General features: G+C 36.5%; 1 protein-coding gene across 1 annotated transcript in view; it reads left to right on the forward strand.

The window, feature by feature from the left end:
- The window catches only part of LOC149797413 (ATP-binding cassette sub-family C member 5-like), a 111,747-nt gene that overhangs the window by 63,972 nt on the left and 34,895 nt on the right, over window positions 1-12,880 (forward strand). The window contains exon 19 of the mRNA XM_089960757.1: window positions 10,976-11,141. Coding sequence (XP_089816883.1) covers window positions 10,976-11,141 — 166 coding nt within the window. The remainder of the gene's footprint in view (window positions 1-10,975; window positions 11,142-12,880) is intronic.

Genomic DNA, 12,880 nt, shown 5'->3' on the forward strand with positions numbered 1-12,880 from the left:
GATCTAGTTATGTTAGATATCTTGTGTGTGGTAATACTCCAGATAGGATCAGTCGCTCCTTTTTTACCACCTTCAAGTTCACCTGGTTCATATAAATATCTCACAGTGACATCACCCAATATTGGCTGTGCTGCAAAATCACGTCGTTGTGGTATATTTTGTTTGGCGACTGCGCTAATAGGTTTCATGTTGGTTGTTCGAGTTATTTCATTATTTAATGCAGCTATCACGCTTGGTAATCTTGCAACCCATTCGTGCGATCTCTTGTCCTGAATGAATTCCTTCGCGTATTGATATCCAAATAACCGCTCAGCAAGTGTTCGATTAAATCGTTCAAAAATTGCCTGATCACGATGAATTGCAGTATGCCCTCGTCTGATAGTGACATTACGTTGCTTCATCGTTGATGATACTGCACCCTGAAATTCTTTGCCAGGATCAACTTGTAATAGATTTGGCCATCGCAGACCACCTCGTTGATAAATTCGTTCAAACGCAGAAGCAACCTCAGACGCTGTTTTAGTCGTTAACTGTTCTGCATCTTTGTATCTACTTGCAACATCAACTACAGTTAACGCGTACTTGTATGTTCGACGACGAACGGTATCATGTGGCAGAAATAATATATCAGCTTGATGAACTTCATTCGGCACACTAACATTAAAATGTACAAAATTAATTTTTCTAGGATGCGGTAGATAAATTTGCCATATTGCTTGTTTGGATAACCAATCTGCTGCAGTATCACGTGTGACTTTTGCTGCACTGGCAAGCTTACTAATTGCTGCGCTACCTCTCCAGTATCCTCTTGGGGAATAATAAATCGACTCCATTATAATTAATTACCAGCACCTAATACAAGCTTAGATTTCATTGCAGATTTTATTAGCCAACTAGCTAACTTTTCTTTGAAAGATTTATCAGTGATGGAATTTAACGCGTGAATTAATTTCACATCCGCGAGATGCCTATCTTGTAGATTTTTACTTTTATAAGCTACATCATGGACATGACATGCTTTATCGATAGCATTTATCGGATACTCACCTGGATTGGGCTGATCTAAGGCATCAAGCCTGATATCAAGTCGGGTTCCAGGACCACAGTAATTATATCCTGGGAGATGTTTTTCTCCTGGATATTTCGCCCACGGAGTTCCGGGTAATTTTCCTAACTTGGCTGCGATATCACCTCCTTTTTTTTTACTTGATGCTGGTTTTGGCGCTGACTTTGGTTTTGGCGCCGACTTGCCACTGGAGATAAATTTAAACTTTTTTGTACCGCATCGCTCACACTTACCCGAAACCGCAGATCTGTTATTTTTTGTTGTAACAGTTGTCAAATCACTTGTTGGGGTACGTGCTCTACATTTCACACATTATAAATCCATATTTATATTATATTATTCTAATGGAGATCACTGACTTTTCTGCTACAAGGAAACGAGAACCAGTTAAGCATCACGCAGCACTACCAAATTCTGTTCGTATGATTACACTGGACAACAAATTTTTACAAAAGTCATGTTACTGAAATAAAATTAGTCAATTCTTATCAATTTTTATGTGCTGAACACGAATATGACAGTCAAATTGCAAAATTGGCTCTAGTTTTTTTGTAATCTGCAAGAAATTAATGTTTACATAACGAAATGCATTCCAATAGTAAAAGGTCAACTGTAATAGCCTACCTATAAAAAATCAAGTCATTGACTACATCTTAGATTTCTTCGCCTGTCTCTTGTACAGCTGTTCGGGAGCATCTCTGAGGAGTGTCCAGCAGTAGTCAGCCAGCATTGTAGTGGACCATTTTCCCTGGTATCTTTGTTCCATTGTTGCGATATCTTGATGAAAACGTTCGCCGTGTTCATCACTAACAATACCACAGTTGCTAGGAAAGAAATCCAAATGGGAATGAAGGAAGTGAATCTTTAGAGACATATTGCAGCCAAGTTTCTTATACTTCATCAACATGTCTTCTACTAGTTCCTTATAGTTTTCTGCCCTAACATTTCCGAGGAAGTTTGTAGAAACTAGGCGAAAAGCATTCCATGCTTGTTTCGCGTCACCTTCCAGCAAGTTGTTGAACCGGTCATCTTTGAAAAGCTCTCGAATCTGAGGACCCACAAAAACTCCCTCTTTAATCTTTGCTTCGCTGAGTCGAGGGAATTTTTCATGCAGGTATCGGAATGCTGGCAATGTCCGGTCAATGGCTTTCACGAAGTTCTTCATCAAACCTAGTTTGATGTGAAGGGGTGGTAGCAAGATTTTCTGAGCCTCAACCAGAGCTGGGTGTTGGATATTCTTCTCTCCAATGGCTACATTCTGCCTGTGAGTCCATTCCTTCCTCATGTAGTGCATTTCCCTTGCTCGGCTATCCCACTCGCATAAGAAACACATGTATTTTGTATATCCTTGCTGCAGTCCCATTAAAAGGGCAACTACCTTCAAATCACCACAGAGGTGCCAGCTGTACTTGTTATACTCAATGGAATTCAGTAGCTGCCTTAAGTTATCGTATGTCTCTTTCATGTGGACAGCATACGCTACTGGAATAGATGGAAGAATGTTTCCATTGTGCAAAAGCACAGCCTTGAGACTCAGTTTCGAAGAGTCCACAAATAGTCTCCATTCTTGTGGGTCATGAGTGATTTTTAAAGCATTCATGAGGCCCTCAATATCGGAACAGAATATCAGATTACTTTCCTTTCTGAAGAAAGGCTCCAATTGCTGGTGGCGCTTTCGATATGCAGTAATTGTGACATCTTCTTCTAGAAGATTCCATTGTTGGAGTCTTGATCCTAGCAATTCTGCCTTGTTCTTTGATAAGTCCAAATCACGAATCAGGTCATTTAGTTCTTCCTGTGTTATTCTGTGTGGGGTTGATGATGCACCACAGTGAAAATCTGGATCACTGCATGCTGATGGACCAGGAGAAGAACAGGTCGACTCACCTTTGTCTTCGTCAGATGAATCAAGAGAATATTCTGCTGGAGGTTCTGGAATAGGAAGTCCCTCACCATGTGGAACTGGTCTCAATGCAGACGGAATGTTTGGGTAGACTATTCTCGACTTCTTTCGCTTCGTTATTCCGCCGGAAAGAGGAGGAACCAAGCAGAAGTAACAGTCATTTAGGTGGTTGCTTGGCTCTCTCCACACCATTGGGACTGCAAACGGCATTGATGACCTTTTGCAATTCAACCACTGTGAAAGCTGTGTTGTACATGTAGCACAGCATATATGCGGAGACCAAGGCTTGTCTTGGTCACCAACCTTGCATCCGAAGTAAAGATGATATGCCTTCTTCACTTGAGAATTGATACTTTTCTTCTGGTTGGCAAATGTCACTTCCCCACAAATATAGCAAAAATTGTCCGCGGTATTAACACACTTTCGAGGCATTACTGTTCTTTATTGTACGTAAATGGATAAAATAATAAGTTTTATGTAACAGTAGCTTGAACTGTCTCGCACAACGTCTAAAATATTTTAAATGCTGAACCTATCTGATTGGGCTTTATATAGTACACTGCTTACGTCAGCTTCAGCAGCCGCCTGGCATTAGTATAATAGGCCTACACATGTATAGTACACTGCTGACGTCAACTTACTTCAGCAGCCGCATGGCATTAGTATTGCATTGCATCAGAAAATGATGCAATCAACTGTGGATGATGTGAGCATGATGGTATTATGCAATGTTACATCATTATTCCGGATGTTGCTGCAGTCCTACTGGAGAAATTTACACAGTGAAACATAGAAAATGAGGTATATGAATATCTTCAAAACGAGAGCCAATACAAATTTTTCACGGTTATATTCGTGTTCGGCACACCAAAATACTACAGATTAGGGCCTTTTCAAGTCAGTAATGATTTCACTGTTGACCAGTGTTATAATTGGCCCATCTGGGAGAGGTAAGACGCAGTTGTTACTTAATTTAATAATGAAGTGGATGAAGTGGGACAAGTTGTATTTGGTAGCTCCATCTGTGGACGATCAGCGATGCCACGAAGTGTTAAAAGATTTTAATGAAAGTGCAAAATCATTAAATGAAAACGGTGATGATGTTGTTGAATTTATAACTGACATTAATGAAGCACCATCTGTAGAAGATATTGATGGATTTATTAATAATTTAGTTGTGTATGATGATGTGATGTTGGATAAACAATCAAATCCTGCCAGGATATTTTCCAGAGGCAGGCACAAAAACACAGATGTGATTTATGTAACCCAACGATATACCCAGATACCGAAAGTGATCAGGGATAATTGTAATGTTCTTGCTGTGTTTAACGGAGTTGATACACACACGTTACGAAATATACATCAGACTTGGTGCAGCGGTGATATGGACATAATTAAGTTTAGAAATTTATTTAGTCATGCCCAATAAACCCCGCACGGATTTATAACAATAAATTTACATGATCCTCGAACACGGTATCGAGTCGGGTTAGATACGATTTTTGGATAAATTGGTTTTCAAAAAAGGACACACACAAGCAGCAGGGAAGGCGACGACAACAAAACGCAGCAACAACGGCGACAATTGAGTTTACTCGCGGTTTTATTTCGGCATTTGGAACCTTCTAAAAGTTGTAGGATTCGCCCTCCATAAAAGGTTTATTTCTGCATTTGGAGCCCTATAAAAGTTGTAGGATTCGCCCTCCCTGCTGCTTTAACTTAGATTGAAGTAAACATGTGTATAGTTCGTACTGGTCTGAATAATAATCACATAGAAATCTTAGCCGTATATTTTGTTGTCTAAAAATATATGTCACTGGCAGGTTGACCATTAACTTGATTTTAGACTAAGGTCAGTTACAAAATGCATATATACATAACATATAATTATTGAGAAAAGCCAATAAACAACACAAATTAAATTGTCATAAACCTCCCATCAAATGAAAACGAATAATTTATACAATAAAGTTTTCTTTTACACATTAGGCAAGTAAATATTTAATTAAAATTGCATAAAGTGATGTCTTATGATTAACACAAAATATACATTAAACAAAACAATACTTCTATACACGTAAAAGTGCATCTGCGTATTAGATTATATTTTTTCTTGATATGCCTGACGTCAATATTGTCTTCCTGCAACATCAAACTCAACTAACCCCATCACTTGCACCAACAGACATTTTTAAAAATGATTGACTAAAATTTGGAGCTGAAAGGACTGGTGTACTCTTTAGTGTCCTTTAACTTATCAAAAGCCTCCAAACATTTTTCAGACCAATGAAACTTGGTTTTGTTGCTGAGCAATTTGCTCAGGGTTCAGCAATTATGGACAAATTGGATTAAAATCTCCGATAATATCCAGCCATACCCCAAAATCGCATCAGTTGCTTTTTACTGATAGGCACAGGGAATTCAGAGATAGCGTTTACCATAACTTTTATAGACTTAACGTGATCGTGTTCACAATATGTCCTAAAAATGTAATACAAGCACGGCAGAACTCACTTTCACTTAAATAAATCGTCACATTTGCATCATTGATCAAAGAATTTCCAAATGGTTTCCAAATGATATTTACACGTTTCGTTGTAAATGATGACGTCATCGATGTAAACATCACAATTATCTAGACCAGATGCAATTATGTTCATTAAAAACTTTTCATCTCAAACGGCATTACTTTATATTGATAAAGCCCATCTGGAGTTATGAATGCCGAAATTTCCTTAGGCCTATATGTTAGTGGATTATTCCAAAATCGTTTCAAAAGGTCAATCTTGGTGATACAGTTTGCATTTCCAATGTTATCAATGCAGTCATCGATTCTTGGCAATGGAAATTATTCTATTGTTGTCACGTTGTTCACTTTTTTATAGTCTGTGTACTTGCGTAAAGTAGTATTTGGATTCGGCACAACAATACATTGTAAACTCCAGTGACTTTACTTGATACAGGAAAACCATTCACCAGCAAATACTGATTTTTTTCTTCAAACATGTCTCTATTAAAGGGGCCATCCTGTATGGATGCTGTTTCAGACGTGCATAATTTACAATTTCAATTTCCTACCATATTTTATTTGTTCGTTTAAGAACATCTGGAAATAAATGGTCATATTCAAATTATATATGGTTGGTTCACTCTTTTCTTGAAGCTGCAGATGTGAAAGTCTCTGGTCCAGATTATTCAATATTTCGAAATTCGAAGGCTTGATAAAATCAGATACACTACCAACTGCTTGCATTCCATCGCTTAAATCCTCACAATGTGGGACAGGTAAATCTAGACTGCTTGCATTCCAACGCTTAAATCCTCACAATGTGGGACAGGTAAATCTAGACTGCTTGCATTCCATCGCTTAAATCATCACAGTGTGGGACAGGTAAATCTAGACTGCCTGCATGATTAACAAGGCTGCCTCTATGAACATACTCCTTCAACATATTTATATGTCAAACTTGTTTTTATTTTCGCCTACCATGAGTGTTATGATATAGTTTAGGTCACTTACTTTCTTTTCAACTATGAAAGGACCATATTATTTAGCCTGAAGCGGATTTTGTGGTATGGGCAAGATAGCCAGAACTCCAACACCAAGAAGAAAACTCCTTTCTTTTGTATTTGTGTCATTCCTTAATTCAATTTTTGACTGAGTAGTGAAGATAAGTTCTTACTACGTGACAGGCCTTTGCCAACTTATATTTAAAATTAGATATATAGTCAAGAAGATTAATTTCTGACTCTCCGGTTGAAAGAAGCTCCTTTTCTAATAATTCACTGGTCCACGGACAGTTTGTCCAAAAACTAGTTCAAAAGAGTTAACGTCTGATGATTCCTGAACTGATTCCATAACAGCAAACAACAGTAAATTAACACGTTCGTCCTGGTCTTTTTACGGTATCCAAACAATATGACCGAGTCAATTTTTTCAAAGTTAGATGAAACGTTCCTAATGCCCTTTGATTTTCAGGTGATAGACAGAAGATTTAAATCGCTGTAAGTCTAACTTATGCATAACTTGCTGGAAACTTCCTGACATACATTTTTACACCTGATCAGATTGGATTGATTTGTCACGGCTTAATTGTGTAAACAAGTGTATCAAAGAGTTTGCTATGAATTTAGTTACAATATTGATCACTGAAAGGAATCGTCTCTAGAAATTATGTGGACGCACACATTTTGGAAAACAAGTGTGAGTGCCTTACTTGGTTTTAGGTAAGGGACCTACACAGTCTGTCATTAATCTGTTAAATGGTTGGTCAAATGCAGGAATAGGTTGCAGATAAGAGTTGGGTGTCTTCTGATCAGATATTTCTACCATCTGATAAGTGTGACAAGATCTACAGTATTTACAAACATCAAATTTAATTGTCCGCCAATAAAAACCATTCACGAAGTGAACAAAGGATTTTCATGGCTATGACTTAGAATTTCATGTTAATAAGACTTAGGAACAATAATTTTATAAGTCAATGATCATTTGTCACCAACGGGTACCCCTGTGGTCTTTATTTTCCCATAAGGACACCATTTTTAATAAAATAAAAATAGATACTTCTGTAGCTTCAGTTTTGTTGTTGTTGTTGTTGTAGGGTTTAACGCCATTTTTCAGCACAAGATAGGCTATACATGGCGGCCAGTATAATTGGTGGAGGAAGAACCCTGGAAAACCCCGGGAAGAACCACCGACCCACGAGAAGCTACTGGCAGGCTTTCTCACGTACCAACGTTATCAGTTTTGTTAATAGCCGTTTTAAACAAAACCGCATTCTTCACTCTTTTTTCTCTTTCAGCAACTGCTTTTGAGTTTGTTCTTTCCCTTTCTGAAGCCGGAGCTTCCTTAACTCTATTTACATCTGGTGTTTTAATTTGAGAGCCAGATGGAGACTTATTATTAAACCCAAATCACCTTTTAAAAATCTTCTCCAATAAATATTGGACCAAAATATTTTGTATTTATTGCTTCCTTAAAAAAGTTTATTGCCTCAGAAAGATCTTATATCTGAAAACTAAAATGTTTTAATTGTTTCTCAACTATCGCAAGCAGACATTAACAGCCATTAACTCTCATGAGAAAGTTATTGTTGTTGTTGTAGGATTTAACGCAATTTTCAGCACAAGATAGGCTATACATGGCGACTAGTATAAATGGTGGAGGAAGAACCCGGGAAAACCCCCACGAGAAGCTGCTGGCAAAGTTTCTCACATACCCAGATTTGCCAAGCCCAAGACTAGAACAAACACAGACAGAAGGTGAGCTGGCAGTGATCCGTAACGGTGAGCGCTTTATACCGTTCGGCCACTCGGGACCCACATTTGAGAAACTAAGACCACATTAATGTTCTCAAATCATCAAATACAAGAATGTTATCCCAATTCCGACTAGTTTTAGAAATGTTGCGAGAATAGCAGAACGTTTTTTTTTTTTTTTTTTTTGGTACTGGCACTACTCCACAGAAGAGCCTGAAATCAATCATACTCGCCTGATAATTTTTTTAAAGAATATGGTAGGTAATACTGCTTCATAATTTAATTTTAAGAATTCTTTGAATCGCCAACGAAAACGTAATATTGCCTTTTCTATAAAGAATAAGGTTATTTCATAATCGAGATACATATCTAATAACTTATATTTGATATGCCCGAGATATTGCATCCATTGTGACATCCTGGGTCTATGTGTGAAGTATTGCTACGGGGAAAGAAATATTTGTCCGTTATTACACATACTCGATTTAAAGACGCTCATTTTATATTTCATTACAAAAACGGTTGAAAATGTCAGTAGGCGGAAAAAAGGTGCGCGATGGTTTAGTAAGTTTTAAAATTTTATGTAAATGTCCTTTAACACGAATGTTAATTAACTGTGTTGGTGGCATATTTTATGCGATTTGTTCGGTTATGACATTTCTAATTAATCATTGAATACTTTTTTGTTTTTGTTTTGTCAGTTGCTTTGATGAGTCCTTGTTACTGTAAAATGCCACGGATTAACTCATGATGCGAGTAGTTATTTATGTTTTCTTAGTCAGTTTGGTGTTATTATAAATATTTATGTAAACTATATTTATGGGCTTGTTTTTTTTTTTTTTTTTTTTTTTTTATAGCACTTCTTCATATCAGTATGTAAAATCCCAGATCAGTGACAAAGCCAAGCATATCCTTGGCTCAGTGATCAGCATTCCGAACTGCTATAATATAATTATTGTAATGGTGATGGGGTTGTTGTGAAATTGGTGGTGGTTGGGTTGTCGTTCAATCATTTTATAGTGAATGATTATCAGTTGCTGCAGTCTGATTGCATGTAAGAACATAACTATATCCTGAATCCGGATGTACGTAATTTGGCTTTTATTCTTTGTCTAATATTAACCGTCCTACTAATACCTCCTGAAGTAAACATTCCCTTCAATATCCATGAATTCCTATTGTATTATTTTCATATGAATTTAGAGACGTAATGTGTTGCCATACCTTTTCTTGTTCCACATAATCTTCCAGACTATGTTAGAATGAGAATACCAGTTTTGTATTTGAAGATTTCAGAACGCTTGTGTTGGTTTTACCGTCACTAGTATTGCTTTATATTGGCTCCGTTAGAGCTTTGCAGTCAAACTCGATCTACGAAGCAAACACACAAACAAACTAAAACAAAAACTGTAGAAAAGAACGAACAATAACAACAGCAACAAACGCCCCAGACTCAAATTCCTAATATAACGAAGATTGTGAAACGCATAAGGCTTAGGAAGCAAGAGAATAATTAATATAGGCTGCAAATATGAAGTAACATTTCATATCTTTGGAAAGACAAGTTCGTCTTGAGGTAGTAATCCTGGAGAAGAATACAGGACAATTGGTATTTTTATGTTCAAATTAATTCTTAAATCCGAAGAACAAAATAACGGAGCCACACCCCGGCAATACATCTGTTCTACAACTGTTGTTTTATTATTCCTGCTTAAAATGTAAACCCGAATGCGAACAGCATATATCAATAATACGCGTGCAGACAGGGCGTATGCTATTGGCTGAAAATCATACGTTTAGCTAAAACGTTTAGATCCTGACCTTCTAGCGTAAAGTCTGCGAAGATATGTGTGTGTGTGTGCTGTTACGAGTCTATACTCTTGAAGAGTGAAACACAACAAGCTTTATAAAATTCAACAAATAGAATGTTTTCCCGTAGAATACAAATTGAGAATTGCGTTATTGAAAATTAAATCCCAAAATAGTTCAAGTATTACATACACAAGTCCTAATAAATTCAAATCCTGAATAAAACTCAAAACTAGTCCCGAAGAAATCCGAAATCTGAAGGCGATGATATGTCTGTTATAGATTATAGAATGTCGATGTGTCAATCACAGTAATATAATTCAGGTTTGAATTCAGTATATATTCCTGTGAATGTCTCCATCCAAATACTTTATCAGAGCACTTTTGTATTTCCAGAGAAAATAATCACTTGAATTCAATAATTTGAAGGAAAAGATTCATTCAGTCTAGACACAACATAATACAACTTGAAAGTGCTAGATGTTAAAGCACGGTTGACGAAGTCCTCACAATTACAAGATTATATATTTCTCTACTTGACCTCAGGTCACAATTACAATTTTTTTAATTGAAATAAACAACACATTACTTAATGGAAATAACCTTTTAGAATGATCCTGATGTTTACAAAATAAAAACAATATCCTATAAAATTCACCTTGGAAATTCCAAAAACTAAGAATAATTTAGCTATGCATTAGATGTTTGCAATGAATAAAATAAAAAAAGTCAATCAGGTCAAGCAGAAATGAGCTCAATTTTGGACAAGGTCAGATCCAACATATAATGTTACATTACAATAGTATGTAATGAAATAAAAAAATTTAAACTAACAAACAACAAATTAAAATAAATATACATAACAATATGCTGTGCACACGTGAAAGCACGTTATACAGGATTAAATACGATTTACACAAAACTCTTTTTAGTACCTTAAACACTGCGATGAAATTATCGTGATGGAGGAAGGAAAGATCGTGGAAAGAGGACACCAGAAAGATCTGCTTAATGAAGACGGTAACTATGCCGCCATTTATCGAACTTTCCAGAAGACCTCAATCAAATCTTCCGTGGAAAATGATGCCGAGACTAATGGTACGTGATATCTTTCTTATCTAATAGTAAAGTATTATGGAAGTGTTCCCCAAAAGGTCATCATTTGGGGCACTATTTCTGTTGTGTTCAGACATTTTAGAAATCGTCCATTAAATCTGCCAGATACAGATTTAATGAAATCATTTGTTGAAATCGCAGATTGATTGAAATTTTGAAATAATTTTTCTTCAAACGAGATTTACATGATCCTTTTGTCTTCTTAATTTACAATAGGTGCGCAATATATTACCTTGCCGGGAAGTTGTTGTCCTTGTGAATAAAAAAATACAAATTCACGCCCTTCTGGGTTTTTGTACATATGAAATATCACGGCTTTAAAGAACAACTTTTGAAAACGAGCCACTATAGAAAGAAAGGTGTGTTCTATATAAATATGGCACTCATCCACATATTGTTTCTCGAAATGAGGTCTGTGATATTGACACCTTCTGATTCCGCGTTTTAGAAATTATCGTTCATAAGTAATAGTGTGATAATGGCATATATGGATTTTCGCGACTGATTTAGGTCAAAGTCTCTATGCTTCATGACGTTTGCTCATATTGGTAAAATAAAATCACATGTTATGTGCAAACCGCTGATTAAAATGAAAGTGACCATATAAGAGAATAAAGTCACTTGGGATAGAGTCTGCTGATCTAGAACAGTAACAACAAAACCGCCATTATTCACACCTCTTACTGTAGTAAATGTCTTTTAGATTGTCACGTGACAAATTGTTTTTGTTTATATATTATTTTTATTTTTATGGAAAACTACTCAAGTTGTATTGTCTGTAAATCCGTTAATGCACGGTTCCTTGTTTGTGCTTGGAGTTGTCTGTGATTTTCCATTTCCGCCAACACAATCTCGAACTCGTATATGCTAATTATTTTATCCTCAGTAGCCACAGTTTACAAATCGTATTGAGAATACATTGTGCTGCTGCGTGAACGTCTGGATAAATAAGTATTCGTGGATGTAATCGTATGAAACTTTTTTGCAAGCACCACGAGTGACACCGGTTACTATCGATATAATCCCAATAATAATTCCCATTGGTACACCCATGATGGTCGTTGTTGCCGTGATTCCAGCAACACCAAGACCATTACTTGTTTCAGCGGCAAGACTACAGATAGCATCTATGACCAAACGCACATGCTTGTATTTTAAGATTGTGATTTTATTTTGAAGTTGTTGCTCCGATTCATTTATTTTTTCACGTCGGTAATATTACATCGTACAATTGCACGACCGGTAGACCCTGTCAAGATTTATCAGATGCACGCACACTTCTAACCAATCAACTGTTTTACTGACACTACTATCATACAATCAGACAAAAATCTGTGCCTGAAGAATAAAATATATAAATGTTCAATAATTCTACATTCTTAGAGCCTAGCATTACGGTTATTAAAAATATACTGGTTGCACCCATGGCTGATATTTTAAACGAGCGTTCTCTTTTCTTCCAATAACTGTTACACGGACAAGTGCGTCTTTTGGTAAATGACAGTCGAGATCCTTTTTTCTTCTTCTCATTTCAGTCAATGTTTGTGTAACATATTCGTTGGAAATGTAACCGTGATGGATTTAGCAACGAATACCACTACGTCTTTGTAGAAACAATCACTCAATAATTTAGCGTTTGGTTGTGAATTCAACCATACAGCATTTTCACGTGCTAATGCAATGATTCGAAGCTGACTTTGAGTTGATATTGGCACATGAGG

The sequence above is a fragment of the Sinohyriopsis cumingii genome, chromosome 6, assembly GCF_028554795.1.
Source record: "Sinohyriopsis cumingii isolate HCF-2022 chromosome 6, ASM2855479v2, whole genome shotgun sequence".
Classification (NCBI taxonomy): domain Eukaryota; kingdom Metazoa; phylum Mollusca; class Bivalvia; order Unionida; family Unionidae; genus Sinohyriopsis; species Sinohyriopsis cumingii.